Source organism: Alternaria ethzedia (assembly GCF_023757985.1).
Source record: "Alternaria ethzedia strain BMP 0044 chromosome Unknown scaffold_16, whole genome shotgun sequence".
Lineage (NCBI taxonomy): Eukaryota > Fungi > Ascomycota > Dothideomycetes > Pleosporales > Pleosporaceae > Alternaria > Alternaria ethzedia.
The window spans coordinates 504,167-522,669 of record NW_026056209.1 but is presented as its reverse complement, the minus strand read 5'-3'; the positions used below and the strand labels follow the sequence as shown (position 1 = coordinate 522,669).

Below are 18,503 nucleotides of genomic sequence, written 5' to 3'. Positions count from 1 at the left end.
CCCAAATGTTCTACCCATACACCATGTCGTTAGCCCACCAGTATGTCCGTCTCACGACGGCCGGCTGGCAGGCAGTGCCGGCGGGGGGTATCATCGTCCCATCGTATATCCCTTCCTCCTTCTCATCTCACAGCGGTGGTGAGCACACAACGAACGAACGAACAAAAAACGCAACAAATCCACAAAAGCAGCAAATTGGTATATATTCTTTTTGCGCCGTAATTTGGGGAATCATTCAGCAAAAGCAAAGCAAAAGGGAGAAAACGCCCGTAAACAAGCAAAAAGACAAACGCAATACAGAAAACGCAAACAGCAGCAACAACAACCAGCCAGGCTAGGCTTTTGACGTGGAATATTTCGCCGTAGAGTAGGAGGGGGTATAATTCTTTTGTCGTCGCACACGTACAAGAGACAATGAACGCGTAGCGGGGTATTCGTCGTTAAAGGCCGGTTACAGTAGTGGTATCAAATAAATGGTTCGAGATTGGTGTATCACTTAACGAGGAGGCCCAATAGGGGCCGGGTATCCAGATGCAGAATGAGAAGTACTGGGGCGCCCGCTGTCCACGGAGCCCCGCGGGTCGTACCTAGGGGTCACGTCCCCAGGCGCCGCCGAAGAGGAACCAAAAGGAAACTTGGACTCGAAACGAGGTGCTGGCATGGGCCAGCCGTTGTTGTGGTGCTCGTCGTCCGCGAGGTTGATGCCGCTGTCGTTCCACGGGTTGCGGTAGCTACCGGTGGATTCCAGACTGGCGAGGGATGCCTTGGAAGCATTGCTCGAAGCGTGCTTGAAAAGGGATCCTGGTGAGTTGGTGTTTTTACGTCCGTTGAAAATGGACGTGAAGGACGACATGCTGCCTGGCTTGCGGAGGCGGTCGAGCATACCACGAGGCTCATCATCACCAAAGTGAGAGCGAGTAGGTGAGTCGGTACTGTCGACAGCTGGCTCTGCGCGCTGAAGCAGCTTGGACTCAAAGAACGGCAGAGAGTCTTCGAAAGAGTCCGACTTGGGACGTGGAAGAGCTCCACGAACAGTGTTAGTGTCAAGACCATGCATAACTAGATGGTTAAGCAAGAAATCGATGGCATCCTTGAGTCCACCGGCATTGTTTCTGGTGAAGACAATGTGGAAGGCTTCAAGCGTCTCTTCTTTGCCGTCGACAGTTTCAGTCTGCGCTTGCTGAAGCTGGGCATCGACCTCGTGCTGAGTCTTGAGCTTGTCAAGTATTTCAGCCTTGAACTCGGCTGAGCGGATGTGCTCGCTGAGTTCCGTGGTAGATGGGAAGGCGAGATCATGGGATTCTGGAACCATACCCAAGAACTCGTCAACTGCAAAAGGTACCTGATACTCAGGTCCGGACACTGTAACAATGTCGCTGGCTTCCTCGGTGCTAGGGAATGTAATCTTGCAGTTGAACTTCTTCTCCAGCTCATCGATCTTGTCTAGACGAGCAATAAGCTCCCGATGGTACAGACGGTTGATGTTGATGGTCTCAGAGACAAATTCGGCGTCGGCCTTCTCAACCATGTCCATGATCTCTTGCTTGACCAAGTCGAGGTTCTGAGCATTACGCGCAGGAGTGCGACAGATGACGTTGTCGACCTTGATGTCATCTTCCTCCTTACCAAAGCCGCCACGGTCCATGGCGTTGGAGAACTTGACAAAGACAGAGTACTTCTTCATGATGCGCTGAATGTGCTGACCACCAATGCCGATAATGCGCTTGTGGTACTGATCAGGGACATGGAAGGAAATAGAAGCAGGCATCTCCTGTTCGACAAGGTCTAGACCGTTCTTTGTAGCCTCATACTGGGCACCACGGACTACGATGTAGAAGTTGTACTCGTTGAAGCCATCGAAGACGATCTGCACACTGCTGTGGCTCATGATCTTGTTGATCTTGCCGTTCTTCTTACCACTGACGAACTCTTTGTGCTCATTGGCCAGCTCAATTTTGACGCTCATGTTGTACTGTGACTTCTTCACGAATGGGATGTTGCTGATGACCATTAGTGCAGCCCTGACAGCATCGTCGGATCCATAGATGTGGAAGTTGAGCTTCTCGAAGCTGACTTCAGCGCCAGAGTTGATGCAGATATCGGAGAGCATGGCGCGAACGTCGGCGGGTGTGGGTGGGCGCTGTGTGGGGTCAGGGTGGGTGATGAACCACGAGGCACTGTAAAATTGGCCGGCCTGGGGATTGTTAGTATAGTCCAAGATGAAGAATATACCGAACTTACAAGCTGCATCAGTTCGCGCACAGTTCGCTCGACATGCAAGACGTCAGTGCCTTGAACACGCACAACACCACGCTGAACACCAAGAGGGGGCAGTAGGATGTACGAGCCGTTGTTCTCGATGATCTTGCGCACCTTGTCCAGACGCTCGAGCAAGATGGCATCAAGCTTGGTATCGGTGACCATGACAGGCTTCACAAAGACCTTGGTGGACATGACTAGATCGTGCAGACGCTGCTTGGCGCGCAGTATATTCTCCGAGTTCTCACCCGTAATGTATACTAGGTCATCAGGCCTTCGCTGAGCACCGGGCGGCGTGTATCCGAACAGGCGAGGGAAGGGCGGGGGAAAGTAGATGGCGGTGCCCGTGGCAGACTCGATCATCTTGATGTTCTTGCGCCCGCGTCCGCATATCAGCGTGTGCATGGTGAGCTCGAGCTTCATGGTATCGACAGTTCGCTTGAGCTGTGACGGCATCGAATTAGCATGGTGCGCTAGCGGGCATCTGTGGGGCTCTGAGAACTCACGATCTGGTCGATCATAATCAGCACACGCGTCTTCGCGTGCTCCATGGTCTCGAGGTCGCCGTAGATGGCACAGCGCAGGCGCGGGTCCATGCCCGTGTCGATGTTGCCATGGAAGCTGGCCGTCTCGATGTCGGGCTGCTTGGGCATGAGCAGGAAGATGTCGGCCTTGGTGGCCTTGGAGATGAGGTCGAGCTGGTTGAGCACGGCGCCTCTGATGTTCTGTGTCGGCGGGTCGATGATAAGTTGCGAGTCAATATCGACAAAAGACGATCGCTGTGCCAAGACGTCAGCATGTGGCCTACAGGCGGAGTGCGCAGCATCAGCAGCCTACCAGAGAGATGGGCGTCGAGTTGAGGATGCGGCAGCGCATCGAGTTGACGATCTCGAGCTCGCCCGACAGGCACACGTTGGTGACGAGCGCCCGCAGCGGGCCCCGCTGCAGGCCGGGCAGCGGCTTGGACTCGGCCGACGTCACGTTGGCCGAGACGCGTCCGTCGGTCTGCTCGCTCACTTCTCTGCACAGGTTCCGCAGGTTGTCGACGTTCTGGGCGTGGACGGGCAGCTTGTGCGTGGGCGTCTGGTCTGCCGTGCCTTCCGGATGGGTCCAGCGCGCCTTTGCCCCCGGGCTCGCCCACATGATGTCGTCCGGGTCGGGCCCGGCGAGGTTGGAGGAGAAGGGCACGTTGAAGGACACGTTGACCTGGGAGCCGGGCGCGATGACGGGCGGGGCGGACGTGGCCGTCGAGGGACGCTTGATCGGGGCGGAGACGGGCATTTCGTGGTTGGACCGCGAGAAGGAGAAGGCCGTCGACGGGGCCATTTTCTCCCAGCCGTGGCGGGCCTGTGCCGGGAAGTTGGATAGTTTGTGCATGGTGGGTGAGGAGACGCCCTAGGTGTTGGCGGGCGGGAGGTGGTGGGAGGAGAGAAGGTGGACGAGGAACCTGGGAAGACCGGAGAGGGAAGCAGCTGTCGAGCGAGGCGGTGCGCGCCGCTGATTGGCCGGGGGGCGCTCTAGTGGGTCATACAAAAAGAAGCCATTCACCCCGTCGCACTCACCACACGCCTGCGAGATTGGTCCCTCGAATCTGCACCCGCGCTGCTTTTTGCTTCTGGTCGTGTGTCGTGCGCTGTCGCCTCAGGCAATGCGTGCTGCGCTGTATGCTGCGAGTGTGTTGCGTCGTGTGGTGGTCGCAAGCGCCCACGGGCCTATCGCTAAACGAGCATAGCTGACGCTCCGACAAGGCTGGCTATTACGAGTACACCATCATGCCATGTCCGAGTAAGAATAGAAATCTAGAATACAGCTCCCCGTCGTCGCTCATCGCCCTCCACGCAACCCTCCCCACACGCATCAAACAGGCTCGGTTGCGGGAGAAACAGTCCGTGTGACGAAATCGCCCAAACACTATCTCGAGAGCTTGCCTCTGCACATCTCTTGGTATCAGAGCCCAGAGCGTGGTTACGTCTCCCCTGCAGTGCGATGACGGCTGCCCGCTCGCCAGGCTCAATCAGGCAAATCGCACCCTCTAGTCGGCACCACAGCCGAGAAGCGTCCTGCGCGGATGCGGCACTGAGACACTGCTGCGTCGAGTCACTGGACTGCATATTTTTCGTCGCGTCTAATACTATCGAATTGCATGAAGTGAATACACTGGGTTAACAGTGCCTAGTCAATGCTACAGACTATTACAACTCTCTACAAGACTAACACTCTCTTCGTCTCAAACACTAACCAAACTATCCTACAGCTACACTTCCACCATGCTAATAGCGCATGTACGTGCGACGCGGCTCGCCCACAAACGGCTCCGAAGCCACCTCCATGGGTCCTTCTTCAACGTATCGCCTGCTCTGAGGTGCGCCAACATAGCGACGCTCGTCGAAAGGCTCCTGCATCACACTGACCTCACGGAATCGAGGCTGTGATGCGCGAACAGCGGACGGCTGGATGCTCTCGTGTCGGACGTAGCCTTCCGGCACTTCTCGACGAACAACTTCTGGCCGCATACTGTACGATCGCGCTGAAGCATACTCTCGTGGCGGGCCCATCTCCTCGTACTGTGGCGCAGCGCGGTATTCCACCTCTACAGGACGGCGAGAGGGTTCTCTCTGCCTGTACGGGCTCTCAATCATTTCAGGCTCCGAGGCCTCAACATAGCGTCGAGGAGGCGGGGGCATTCTCTGAACAGCTTCTTCTTCGTACATTTCCGGTCGTGCCGGTGCACGCATCGTGGGCTCCCGCGTCACAGCCCGCTCGTAGTATGGCTCAACCTCCACTCGCCTGCTAGGTGGTGCCATCGACTCTCGCGCATCCATTGGTGCCGCATAGTACTTTTGTCCATACTGATCCACCACAATTCTGCGTGGCGGCGGAGCCATGAGCGGCTGAGAGGGCATGTATTCATGTATAGGTGATCGCGAACGTTCGCGTACGTATCTGGGTGCGGCTGATGGGCGGGCTGAAGCTTCGCGGAAAACGGGCGCCTCGGCGCGTTCGACAAAGGCATGCGATGCTGCGCGAATCTGTCGTGGCTCGGGCGCTGCGTACATCTCGTTGACACCACCTGGCGAGTAGGGGCGTCGAGCATATTGCAGACTTGCGACCCGCCTGAGGTCCTGTTCATCGCGCAACGATTTCCGCTGCGGCGTGCGTATGACGGTTGGGGACAAGGGCTCGTCGTACTCGCGGTAAGATCGTGCCATAGGTTCCGGGTCGCGGTAGTAGACCGGCTGTGTTCTGGGGCTGCCTTGCGCAGAAACAAGCTCTACCTCATCGGGATGAGGCTGTAGCGCACGACGCTTACTAGGTTGTGAGTCGGGATAAGCCGTGAAAGGAGGTGGTGACTGCGGCTCTTCCTTGATGTACGGTTCTGGCGAGTTGACAACACGTTTGTTGGCCTGCTGCTGACGCTTCTTCTCATCGCGCTCGCGTTTCTCTTCTCGTCTCCGCTTGCGAGGGTTGTGAACTGGTGCTGCGGGACCGGTCGGACTTTGACGGCGTGATCTGCGAAACGTTAGCATGATTACAAGAAGGAAAATAGATGGAAGACAGGAAACTGGAATATAGATATGCAAGGACAGCTATGACTGATCTCGAGGCAGCAGAGATGGTGACCCATAATACAGCGACGCTCGCTACCAAACTCAGGGTCATGCCACAACCTGGATGGACGAACCTCTCGCGAAGCAGGTCGCTGACTCAATGTGCGAGAAGAGAATGGAAGTGAGAAGAAGAGAAATCTTATAGTATCATACCCGTTCGTGCCGCCATGGCGGTTGCGCTGCCGACCCCTCAAGGGTTCGCTTGGACCAATCTCGGCTGGAGGTGGAGAGTAGTCTTCCTCCTCCTCGCCTTCCTCGTGCAGCTGTGCAGGCTCAGGCTCATAGATTTCTATGTCATCGGCCGGCTCGTAAGCCTCTTCGTCGAGGTCGATCACAGTGGGCTCGGCTGGGCGAGAGTGGACATTCACTTGCTGAGCTGTGGGCTGCGCCTGCGATGTCAGTGGAGCTGCATCAGCATGCGTGTGGTCAGCGCGATCAACATCCTCTGAGGACCAACTGTTCGCCTTGCTAGAGTAGTACGAGTTTTCGTCAAATGACTCAACGTCGTCGCTGTTGTTAGTCGCAGACGGTAAGCCAGATACAGGCGGGACCAGTTGGTGGGCCTTGATCAAACACTGCTCGACGTCGATGAGAGCTTCTCGCTCGTCTGCATCGTTGCCACGGCCCTTTTTATCGAACTGGTCCTTCAGTGCGCGTTCTATCTGCTGCCGCTTGAGCTGCTGTTCCGCCTTGACCAGGTGTTCGGATTTTGTGAGCAAGATGGGATCGATGCTCGAAGAGGACGACTTGGCCGAGTAGGGTCGTTGTGTAGGGGGTATAGGAGACGTGGGAGGGCGTGCTGAAGATGCTGGACGCGGAGGAAATAGTTGCGATGAAGATCCGTTGGGTGTGCCGTTGGTGGTGGGTCTGCTAGAGGCAGTCTGCGGAAGACGCGGTGCAACCTGTTCAATTACTTTGGGTGGAAGATGAATACGCGGGTGTTGGCTAGCAAGCACTTGGTCGCGTATCTGCAAAATCTTCTGGAGGAACTCGGCCTCGCGAAGCACCTCTGCAGACACTGCGCTGGCACCGTTCAGATGCGACGGCACTGCGGCTGTCGACATGGAAGCGATTGGCGCTGCCATCACAACAGACGCGAACTGACTTTAGTACTGAACACCAACAAGCGAGCGCAAGACTGGCGATTATACAAATACAGGCGAAACCCGCAGCTGTGCGGGGTGAGAAGATGATGAAGGGGAATGAGTGTATGGAGAGCAACACGCCAGCGAGTGGGCAATGAATGTCGGAGCCACGGCGCGTTTTGGTTTTCAGCAGGTGCACGCGCCAGCGCCAGCACTAGGCCCGAAGGGGATGGTGACTTCTCCATGTACCCATCACGCCTTCTACAACTGTGAATGCAGCAATCGCATCTAGTCGAGAGAAACAGTGAAGATTGGCTTTCTTTTGGTCTGTGATCCTGCGACAAGGTATGACGCCAACACTATATCCCGTGCGTCATAACTCGAAACTTACACTAAGCAGACAACCTTTGGAATCTTCCAGCGCCACTTGCCCCGGACACGCATATCCCACCCTTTCGATATCTGAAATCAATCATCGTCTCGAGTGCTTGTCTGGTATCAAAAGAACCAAAATCATGTCGTTCAACACAGCAGCACCGCCAGAGACCATGGAGTACCGGTCACACCCTCAGCATGACTCAACCGCAAACAACAGCGCCGAGGTCGACGAGAACGAGAAGCCAGTCTTCTTTTTCGACATTGACAACTGCCTCTACCCCAAGAGTCTTGATATTCACCGGATGATGGCTGAGCTGATCGATCAATTCTTCCAGAACCACCTCAGCCTGTCTCAAGAAGACGCCAATGAACTCCACTACCGCTATTACCGCGAATATGGTCTTGCGATCGAAGGGCTCGTCCGACACCACAAAGTCAATGCGCTGGAGTACAACAGCAAAGTAGATGACGCGTTACCACTGGAAGATGTCATCAAGCCCAACCCCGAACTGCGCAAGCTGATCGAGGACATCGACACAAGCAAGTGCCGCTTATGGCTCTTCACTAATGCGTACATCACCCATGGCAAGCGCGTCGTCAAGCTTCTGCAGATTGACGATCTGTTCGAGGGTATCACTTTCTGCGACTATGGCTCGGACAAGTTCTACTGCAAACCGCACGTGGAGATGTACGACAAGGCGATGGCGGAGGCTGGCATCAAGTCGAACGAGAAGTGCTACTTCGTTGGTGAGTGCTCATAACATCTCGTATTATTGTAGCCTACTAATACAATGATACAGATGACTCTTACATCAACTGCAAGGCAGCAGAGGGACGGGGATGGAAGACGGCGCATCTGCTTGACGAGAAAGATCCTGCACCTGCTCAGCCGGCCAGCAAGTACCAAATCAGGAGCTTGCAGGAGCTACGGAAGATCTTCCCAGAGGTGTTCAAAAGTTCGTGAGAAGATGCATGGATCCATATGATGGGAATAAGCGATAGACTGGAGTTTGCACGGGCACACCGTGCGTACTTCCAGAACTCTACGACAATGATGATTACGACTAGACGATAGACTAGATTCGAAGAAAGATAGAAGGTCAGTAAATCTAGACGATTTGTTTGGTTTGATGAGAGTAAGGCCTTGCGGTTACCATCGCTCGGTATCTTATCGTTCGCCGAGGACCAGTGCACGTCTCCCTCTTGCGTACCATAGCACCACATCTAGGCAGCAACAACCCTCCAACTCTTCCACTATAAAAAAAACCCCTTCAAATCCTCTACAGAAATAATCAATGAAGACACCAAAGCAATACCAGACCATGTCATCAACCACCCCAACGTCCTCCACCCCACCCGCCCCGCAGTCCTCCGCACTACCCCCAACCCACCCCTTCAACACAACCACCACCAACGCAACCACCCTCGCCGACCCAACTACCCAACTCCCACTCGTCACCGACGCCGTAACTCCAACGCGCAAACCTCTTCTCCGCCTCGAACTCCGCGACCTCTCCTCAAATGGCACCCGCGCCTTCCTACGCCTCACACACGCGTCGCACGCGCTCGAACACGCCGTCGCCACAGTCCTCACACACCTTTACAGCGAGCTCCCCAAAACATGCATACCAGGCACGCGTTCCGTAACGCTAGTCCTCCGCGAAATGGACGGAGTCGCATACACAACAGGTCTCGATCTCGACGACGACCACAAGGAAATCCACCTAAACACGTCTTACATCTCGCACGTGCCCGAGTCGCGGCAGAAGGAAGAGATATTAGGTGTACTCGTGCATGAAATGGTGCATTGTTGGCAGCATAGTGGGTTTGGGAGTGCGCCGACGGGGTTAACAGAAGGAGTCGCGGATTGGGTGAGGTTGAAGGCGGGGTTTGCGCCGCCGCATTGGAAGAGGCATGGGGATTGTGAGTGGGATGCTGGGTATGAGCGGACGGGGTACTTTTTGGAGTGGTTGGAGAAGGAGCATGGGGAGGATGTTGTTAGGAGGTTGAATGAGGGGATGAGGGAGAGGAAGTATGATGGGGAGGTGTTGTGGAAGGGGTGTTGTGGGAAGGGGGTTGAGGAGTTGTGGGAGGAGTACAAGAAGAGTTTGGAGGGGTGTGAGTAGCATTGGGGAGTTGTAAGAGTTGGTGGGAATGTGGATTGGCGTGGAGTATTACACATGGAGGTTCGGAGGATAGAAAGACGCAGGCTATATCACGGACGACTTTACATACCACCAGTACATCATTGTACAGCATTCACCGAACAGTCTCGACTCCCCATCTACCTCCGCCTTCTAGCAGGAGCAGCGTTTCTAGCAGGAGCAGCGTTTCTAGCAGGAGCAGCCTTCCTAGTAGGAGCAGCATTCCTTGCACCTGTAGACCCCGACACTGCCGCTGGTTTCGCAGCACTCTTCGCAGCGTCTCTCCTCTTCTTCTTCTCCCATTCTTTATGCTGGTTATTAAGTTTTTCCCTGAACGCGGCGTCATTCACTAACTCTGCCTTTGCAACTGGCTCTTTCTTTTGCCGCTCAGCTTTAGTCCTCTCTTGTTCTGCTCTTCGAAGCGCTGCCTCGAAGTCGTCGTCTTCCTTCTTCTTGCGCTTCTCTTCCTTTTCTTTCTTATCTTTCTGTTCCTTTGCGGCTCGACCTTTCTCTTGGTCTGCCATATGTTGAGCTCTAGAAAACTCTTCATCCTCTTTTTTCTTGCGTTTCTTTTCTTCTTCCTTTTCTTTGTGCTGTTTCTTTAAAGCTTCGACCTTCTCGTCCTCCTCAGCTTTAAGCTTCTTCTTCTCTTCCTTCTGGATTGCTGCTAGTCTATCTTTCTCTGCCTTTACAGCTATGTCTTTCTCTTTCTTCTGGGCTTTAAGCTCCTCTTCTTCTGCTTTTAGCTTCGCCTGCTCTCCCTTCCGACGCTCTGCTTGAGCGCGGGCGTCCTCCTTCTTCCTGCGTTTCTCTTCCTCTTCCTCTGCCTTCCGTTGTTTCTTGGCGGCTTCATCCTGCGCTTTCTTTTCGTATTTGACTAGACTTTGCTCTTGCTTCGGCTGATCATGGGCTTTCTTTCCAAATAAGACCAGACTTTGCTCTTGTTTCGGCTGATCATGCTCTCTCTTTCCAAACTTGACCAAACTCCGCTCTTGTTTCGGCTGCTCAATCATCAATCGGGCTTCTATTCTCTTCTGACGTTTCTCTTCCTTTTCTTGGTCTCTTCGTGCGGCGGCTCCTTGTTTGGCGGTGGCCAGTGTTACGAGCGTCTGTTCTTTTGCAGGTTTATTAGAGGCTGTGCGCAGTTCCTTCGCTGCAGCTTGGGTGATGAGCTTCTGTTCCTTCGCTTCGGCTTGCATTATCAGCTTCTGTCCCTTTGCGGCTTCTTTGGCTGCTGTCTTCAGCCTCTGTTGCTCCGCCTTCTCGGCCGCTTTGGTATCCGTGGTCTCATGCTTCGCACTCGATCTGAATAAGCTGAATTTTCGATGTTCAGAGCTCTGTGTATGGCTTTCAAGCGACTGGAATTCCCTCGCGCTGGATTTGTGATCCAAATTCTGCTCCTTATCATGTGGCTTGTTATCGATTGCGAGTTGCTTAGCTTCGAGCCTCTTGTCCTTGGCCGCTTCCTTGGCTGCGAGCTTCAGTCTTTGCTTCTCTGCTTCGGCGGCTTTCTTGGCATCAGAGGACTCAGGCCTTATGAGAGACTTCAGTTTCAACTTCTCCTCCTTGTCTTGGGCCTTCTTCTCAGATGCGACTCGTTTAGCTTCGAGCTTCTTCCGGGCCTCTTCCGCTTTTTGAGCATCTTTCTCAGCTTTCGCAGCACTTGGCTCCCCAGACTTATCGGCATGCTTGTTGGTAAATGGAACAACTTCCTTACCAACCTTCTCACCCCCCTTCTTTTCGCTCTTCTCATCAGCTTTCTCAGCCTTGTGCACTATTTCCAGTTTCGATGCTGCTTCCTTCGCTTCGGCTTTCTTCTTTGCATCCGCATCCTTCTTCTCATCCTTAGCCTTCTTGTTGGCGACTTTGGAGTCTGCGTCGGTACTGTCCGACTTCGCTCCACCGTTCTTACTCTCCTTAAGTTCTGCGTCGTTATGTTCAGCATCCTTGTGTTCAGAACCCTTGTTTTCAGAATCCTTATGTTCAGCGTCCTTGTGCTCGGCGTCTTTTTCTTTCTTAGCCTTTCTTAGGGCTCTCTTCTCCTTGATGATATGTTTATTAGAGGGCCCTTTCTCGGTCTTGGCGTTCGTAACATGTTCGTTGTTGATCGTTCGGTTGGTAATCGTCTGATTGGTGATTGTCTGGTTGTTGACCGTCTTGTTGGTAATCGTGTGGTTGTCAATCTTCTGATTAGTCTTTGCGCTGTCTTCTGTGCTCTGCTTTCCCTTGGCTGGACCATCTGCGCCCTTTTGATCTTTAGTCGTATTGTCATGTTTGGTACCCGAGGCAGCAGCTTCTTTCTGGGCGTTAGCTTCTTTCTTCGCGGCTTTCTTGTCTTGATTCGCTTTCTTCTTCGCCGCCCGCGCTTCTTTTATCTCAGCCTCCGTACGCGCAGGTTGTTTAGCAGCATATTTTTGTGTGTCGACTGTGCCTTCCTTAACCGGTTCACCTGCGTTCTCTTGTTGAGAATTGGCGTCATTCCCCGCAGCCTTGTTCAACTTCTTTGCCTCTTTCCTGTCCTTTCTTCCCTGCAAGACCAACTCTCGATCCATCACAGGTTTTTGCTTGGCACCGTTCGCATTCGCGCCGTTTCCGTTGTTGATGCCTTTGCCTTGAGCGTTGGGGCTATTAGGGCTCTGCGCAGCCTCCAAATTTGCCTCCTGCGCTTCTCGTCCCGCCTGTGCGTGTTGCCTTGGTCCTGGTACGCCGTGTATACCCAGGTGTAGTTCATCACCACGTCCATGACTGGCGTGATCTATGTGATTCTCGCCTTGGTGACCACGATCCCTAGGATCGCCGCGCTGCATATATGGGTGTCTTTCTTGACGTAGTCCGTCACCATGTCCTTCTTCGGCGTGCTCCGGATGATTTCCGCCTGGGTGACCATAACCTCTAGGATCGCCATGTCGTGTATCTGGGTATCTTTCCTGTTGATGGCCATGGTTAATGTCCCAATGGCGACCGTCTTGTCGACCCTGTTGTCCTTGTCTCGCATGATCTTGATGATTTCCGCCCGGATGGTCATGACCTCTAGAATCGCCATGTCGCGTATCTGGGTATCTTCCCTGTTGGTGGCCATGGTTAACGTCCCAATGGCGACCGTCTCGTTGACCCTGTTGTCCAGGTTGTCTTGCTTGATCTTGATGATTTCCTCTTGCGTGATTAGGACCTCTAGGGTCACCATGCTGCGCATCTGGGTGTCTACCTTGTCGGTGGCCATGATTTTCGTCCGAGTGACTGCCATGTTGTTGATCATGGTGTCCTTGGGCCTCATTATGTCCTCCAGCTGCCGTGTTCCCATCGGGTGGCGGTCTCGCCATAGCATTACCCGCCTCCATCCGTCGCTCGTCCTCCTCTTCCTGCATACGCTGCCTCTCCTCTTGTTGATGAGTCTTCTTTTCCTGATCAGCTGCTTTCTTGTGCGCTCGCTCTTCGTCTTCACTCTCCTTTCTCAATCTTTTCTCCTCAGCTTCAGTGCCTCGTCGAGCCTTTTTATCTTCTAGTTCGGCCTGGCGTCTCTGGACCTCCATTTCCCGCTCGGCACGCTTTGCTTCTTGTTCCATGGCATGTTCTTCCATACGATGGTTAGCTTCAGCAGCCGTGGCCTCCATCGTGCCGCGCTTCTCAGCTAAATGCATCTGCCTCTGGGCTTCTCGCTCCGCCTTTCTGGCCTCTTGTGTAACGGATCGTTCCTCAATACGTTGAGATGCTTCCTCTGCTCTGAGCTCAGCTTGCTCTTGTGCGCGTTGAGTCTTTTCGGCCGCATCGAGTTCCCTTTGAGTCTTGCGGGCTTCTCTATCGATCTCCTGTTGCTGTTGGCGCTGAACGGCATCCTCGGCTTTACGTTCCCGCATTTCCTCTGCCCGTGTCCTTTTCATCTCTATATCATTCGCCCGCTTAGCCTTCTGGGCTTCACGATCCATCTCGCGCTGTTCTTTTCGCCGTTCATCGTCCTCGGCCTTTCGTTCGCGTTTGGCCTCCTGATCTTCCACTCGACGAGTGTCACGTTCCTCTCGATCAGCCTCTTTCTGCTCATTCTTTCGCTCTTTCTCTTCAGCCTTCTTTTCATCCTTTCGATCCTTCTCTTGTGCTTTCTTCTCATCCTTTGCTGCTTTCTCCTCCGCCTTCTTCGCATCTTTCTCTTGCTTTGCGAACTGGCGGGCTTCGTCTGCTGCTTGCTTCCGAGCAGCTTTATCTGCAACTTCCTGGGCTTTTTGTTGTTCTCGCAACTGTTGCTGTTGGTACTGTGCCTGCTGTTGTGCCTGGTATTCTTCATCGTCTTGGGCACTTTGCTGTTCTTGCCACTGTTGCTGCTGTTGAAAGGCCCGTTGCTGTGCCTCGGCCTTTGCAGCTTCCTGATCAGCCCAATCCGCATCTTCCCTGGCGGCGAGTTCATCATCCGCATACTTCTGCTGCGCCCGTTGCATCTGAAGTGCTTGTTGACGCTGTTCGTATTCGAACTTTCTCCGAGCAGTCTCGTTGGCCGCAGCTACTGCAGCTTCTTGCTGTGCTGCGAGCTCGTCTTCTTCCTCTTCCTCTTCCTGCGCTTGCTGCTGCGCTAGCTGTCTCTGATGCATGGCAGCTTGCATATTCTCTTGGCATTTCCTGTCAATTTCTTGTCTTTGGGCTTGGATCTGTTGTCGCTGCGCTTGACAATGCGCTGCTTCCGCCGCGGCTTCAGCCGCTTCCTGTTCTTGCGCCATTCGCTCGTCTGAAGCCTTCTTTGCCAGTGCAGCTCTGATTTGCTCTTGACGTTGTCGCTCCATTACCTGATCCTGAGAAGGCATCTGCATTTGACGTCCTGCTGACTCGTATGACTGTCCTTGGGAAATCGGTCCCCGCGCTAGATCGTCATAGTCGTCGGTGCCTTCTTCCTCCCCTTCTTCTTCATATTCGTCTTCCGCTTCCTCCTCTTGTATCGAACGCTGGTAGGGCTGCTGCCATAACGGCAGGCTTGTTCGGGAGGGTTGTGCAGGTTGCGGAGGAAACGGAGCAACGTCTTGGAAGCGCTGGTGTTGGATAGGGATATCCTGACGCTGATCTGCTTGTCGCAATTCAGAAGGCGTATATGAATGCACTGGAACTTTTGGACTAGAAGTTTGGCGTTGCTGTGGAGGCATTGCCCGCGGATCATGGTCATTCGGTCCTGGCCTCAGTGCTTCTGGAACCACGGAAGCTTGTTGAGGGTAGCCAACAGGCGGTATCTGAACATTGCTGGCTGACTTATGATGTGGCAGCCCGCCGTCTTCATGTTCGCTGTCGCTCTCAGATGTCTCATCGTCTGAAGTTCGCTCGTAGTCACTGCCGTCAACGTCGCTGTCTTCCAAGTGCTCATCTTCGTCGTCCCCTGTACCTTCAACCTTGCTATCAAACTCCTCTTCCACGTCACTATTGTCTTCTACTTTGTCTCTAGTATCTTCATCGCTGACTTCGCTATGATATGACTCATCGGTGTCGTAGTCATCAGTGGGAAGTCCTTGATTGCGTGGATCAATAGCGACATGAACAGCGATGGCTGGTTGTGCGATCGCCATGATATATGATGTCGTTGGTATGTAACTCGATTGGTTGGACTGGGAAGTGTGTAAGATCAGGCCTGCCTGTATGATGTCATAAGTTGGTGTCTATTTGGGGTAAATATAGAGTTAAAAGAATGGCCTCAGAACACTGGCTACGTCTAGGACTTTATATCTGACATAGGTGATATTCCAAAACAAGATTGTGAAGCTTTCGTTGAATGTGCGGTATTGATGTCGAACTCGGGTGCGTGAAGAGGCTCAGACCATCACCAGATCAGCACCTGGAAGCCTGCGTTGGTCATATCCTGGTGTGTAATCTTGAAGTCTGAGAACTGTGACTGACCAGTTCTTCTGAATTCTTTTCAAGAGCACTTCAATATCTATATTCTAACTGAATTCCTATTCGAGCAACAAGCATAATGACCCCACGATCAAACTTTCAAGTAAAAAGCATCGCGCGTGCTCGTTGTGATATAGCAGTTCTTCAAAAGTTAGAGAGTGAAGTTTAGCCTTCCAGTGAATTGTTTATTACAAGCACGCTGACCATAAATTTAGCTCTCTGGGAGTGTGCAGACATAACCAGACTTAACCACTGCGCTTACACCCATCGCCTAGGATTAAACCAAACAGCCGGGAACTGCACAGCGCTAGAAGCTCTACCAAATCCGAAATTCCCATCTTTACCACCAAATCAACTTCGCAGAGGCCACCTGATTACCAAACCAACAAGCGGCCGCCCACTACTTCATCACACCTCGCCGCGACTAACCATGTGCATCGGCGTCAACAGCGAAGTCTGCCCCGACTGCGGCAACAACGGCAAAGCCCACGACCCCTACCTCCAGGGCGGTACAAAATGGATCCGATGTCCAGCATTCATAAACTCAATAACAGAAAAGGAACCTTCAAGGCCTAAATGCGAATCCATCATGCGCGATCAAATTGGAAAGAAAGGGGACTGTGCAGTCTGTAAATCACGGAAGACATTTGAACAGAGGAAGGCAGAAGGGAAAATGACGCCGAACGAACTGAGACTGGAAAGAATGAGGCTGGCGAAGGAGAGATTTGACAAGGATGTGAAGACCAAGAGGAAGAAATTGTGGGGAGATCAATAGGGCGGATTTGATGATGGAGATACTGGTGCTATTTGAATGGCGGAGGTGCTACATGTGTACTGTGATATTGCAATGTGATTTAGCAGTTTTTGAGCTTAGAAGTGTGAATTTCAATGTATCTGTAAGATATAAATCGCTCTCGAGTCCTCGAAACATCTACTTCCTCAAATATACATAACTATCGATCAAGAAAGCACTACACTAAACCCGCCTAATTACATCGATTTGATATCGACCACGTGTCTAGCCACCCTACTTCCAACAAGCTCAACACTACCAAAGCCGCGTGTCTACCAAGCCCACGAACCAGCAGATCTACCCACAGCAACTCGAACATGTGTACAGGCATCCGCGTCCAAACCTGTCCCGATTGCAGGCAATGTGGGCCAGACCACGCACCGTACCTCCAAGAACATGTACAAATAATTCCATGTGCAGCGTCTAGCGTACCAATATCGGGGATAACTCGCGTCGCCACCAAATGTCCCGGAATGATCTTCAGAGACGACCACACGCTGTCGCGGGGGGCTTGTGCGGACTGTTTGTTGAAGGCACACCAGATGGCCGTGAGAGAGGCCGAATATAAGCAGCAGCAACATGGGAGAAGTGAAGCGAAGAAAGCTCTCAAGGCGGCCGAATACAAGCAGCAGCAGAACCAGAAGAGTGAAGCGAAGAAAAATCTCAAGGCGGCTAAGAGTGCGTGGAAGGCTACTGATCCAACTAAGGCATCTACCAAGAAGATAGCTAAGGATACTGCTAAGAAGACTCCGAAGAAGACCCGGGGCGCCGTGGAGAAGAAGACCCCGAAGAGGACGACTAAGGATATGACTGATCAGGCTGCTGCGGAGGTGTTGGTGAACATGTCTAATATTCAGCATCAGAAATAGGCTGCTTGACCTAGTGCTGAGGGCGGAACCGCAGGATAGGAGGCTCGTGATCGGTAGATGCGGAAGTCTACATGGGAATGTGTCTGATCACTTTACATTTGTATTAGTTCAAGGTTGAGAATCTGGGTTAGCGATCAATGAGAAATTTAGTAACACTCTCTGTACGAATTGATGAACAACGATTGCAAACCCATCTACCCATCAACTTCCCACGGATCTACCTCCACACCCGCAATCCGCTCGAACCGTCTCCTCTGTTTACCCTCCATCGTTGTCCCGGTGAACAACAGCTACGAGGGCCGCGCCCTGAACTCGAAGGCGCAACCCACTTAGACCTCTTCTGCACCGACCACGGATCTACATCCACACCCGCACCCATAATCCGCTCGAACCGTCTCCTCTCCTCTATATATACCTCGTTCTTCCAACTTGTCTCCCAAGCCTTGCGCAAATATGCTCTCGTTGTCTTGATGAATTGCTCCCGGGTCTGACGTCCTGGGAATCTTCTCACATTTACATCCACACCCACATCCGCAGTTTCCAGGACGATGCGTCCAGCCGACGCGAGTAGGTAGTATGACTCCTGGCACGGAAAACAGCAGGGTCGGTATGTGAAGGTGGGAAACCAGTTAACTCCAACTTCTCTGCCGGGTTTGTGGAATTCGCCTTGCACAATGTATTGGAGGACGTGGTGTACATCTGCGTAGATGGTAGATAGCTCCTCAAACAGCTCCTCCGGACTTCTTAGACGGGCATTTTCGGAAGAAGAGAGCTGATTGAGCTGGGTGAGTAGGCAGCGGGCGATGGTGATGTGGAAGTGATAGGAATATTCTTTTACTTCGTTCAAAACGGCGCGAATGTATGGAGGGAGACGTCCTCCATCGAAATGCGTATGGTGATTGGATAGACGGTCGATCACGCTGATACCTTTTGTGCAGGCGGCTACGCAAGCCAAGTCATCATTGGCATGCTCAGCGTCATCGGCGCGTTCCCTGTGTATCGAAAGCTCAGTGAGGAGAACATGAGCATCGGGCCAGTGTGGTTGTTTGACGATTTGCATCGTGTCTTGTAGAAGATCCTCATGGGTGCAGCCTTCAATCTTGAGACGGGCGCAGCGACGGATGCCATCTCGTATGGGTTGTAATAGCTGTTCTTGTATACGCCGTGAAGGAACCTCGAAATTTCCTTCCTCATCAGTGTTCGTACCTGCGTTCAGTATGACGCGTAACTCCACTCCCATATCTGGTGCTTTCATGCAGCCATGGTACATCCTTTCAGTCTCCAATCTCTTGCAGAACTCGCTCAGGTCCGACAACAGCATCACTATCCTGGTTGTCAAGGAGCGAGAGGAGCGAGAGGATTGAAGAAACCGGCCGAGCTGAAAGACGAGGTGCATCTCATAATGCGGGTAGACCTTTGGCTCTTCTTCGCTCAAACTGGGGTGCGGCTCAGGTATGCAGCCACCAGTGTGGCTTATGGAAAAGATGTGGATCGGTTGGCTGGGCCCG

The 18,503-nt window shown here is 53.0% G+C and overlaps 6 protein-coding genes across 6 annotated transcripts; 2 read left to right on the top strand and 4 right to left on the bottom strand.

The window, feature by feature from the left end:
• Positions 1 to 496: 496 nt before the first annotated feature.
• J4E87_006698 (uncharacterized protein) lies at positions 497 to 3,636 on the bottom strand (the record flags this gene model as incomplete). The annotated part of the gene is made up of 4 exons (XM_049378299.1): positions 497 to 2,194; positions 2,242 to 2,703; positions 2,766 to 3,038; positions 3,097 to 3,636. The coding sequence occupies 4 exons, from the start codon at positions 3,634 to 3,636 to the stop codon at positions 497 to 499; spliced, it is 2,973 nt and encodes a 990-aa protein (XP_049232103.1).
• Positions 3,637 to 4,529: 893 nt separating this feature from the next.
• Positions 4,530 to 6,931, bottom strand: J4E87_006697 (uncharacterized protein; the record flags this gene model as incomplete). Its single annotated transcript, XM_049378298.1, has 2 exons — positions 4,530 to 5,769; positions 6,021 to 6,931. 2 exons carry the CDS (start codon positions 6,929 to 6,931, stop codon positions 4,530 to 4,532), a joined length of 2,151 nt encoding a protein of 716 aa, XP_049232102.1.
• Positions 6,932 to 7,467: 536 nt separating this feature from the next.
• J4E87_006696 (uncharacterized protein) lies at positions 7,468 to 8,294 on the top strand (the record flags this gene model as incomplete). The annotated part of the gene is made up of 2 exons (XM_049378297.1): positions 7,468 to 8,077; positions 8,131 to 8,294. 2 exons carry the CDS (start codon positions 7,468 to 7,470, stop codon positions 8,292 to 8,294), a joined length of 774 nt encoding a protein of 257 aa, XP_049232101.1.
• Positions 8,295 to 9,614: 1,320 nt separating this feature from the next.
• On the bottom strand, positions 9,615 to 12,217 carry J4E87_006695 (uncharacterized protein; the record flags this gene model as incomplete). The annotated part of the gene is given in 2 exon segments (XM_049378296.1): positions 9,615 to 12,165; positions 12,180 to 12,217. The coding sequence occupies 2 exon segments, from the start codon at positions 12,215 to 12,217 to the stop codon at positions 9,615 to 9,617; spliced, it is 2,589 nt and encodes an 862-aa protein (XP_049232100.1).
• Positions 12,218 to 12,229: 12 nt separating this feature from the next.
• On the bottom strand, positions 12,230 to 15,008 carry J4E87_006694 (uncharacterized protein; the record flags this gene model as incomplete). Its single annotated transcript, XM_049378295.1, is given in 2 exon segments — positions 12,230 to 12,786; positions 12,803 to 15,008. 2 exon segments carry the CDS (start codon positions 15,006 to 15,008, stop codon positions 12,230 to 12,232), a joined length of 2,763 nt encoding a protein of 920 aa, XP_049232099.1.
• Positions 15,009 to 16,668: 1,660 nt separating this feature from the next.
• On the top strand, positions 16,669 to 16,995 carry J4E87_006693 (uncharacterized protein; the record flags this gene model as incomplete). The annotated part of the gene is made up of 2 exons (XM_049378294.1): positions 16,669 to 16,674; positions 16,702 to 16,995. The coding sequence occupies 2 exons, from the start codon at positions 16,669 to 16,671 to the stop codon at positions 16,993 to 16,995; spliced, it is 300 nt and encodes a 99-aa protein (XP_049232098.1).
• Between the last annotated feature and the right edge of the window lie 1,508 nt (positions 16,996 to 18,503).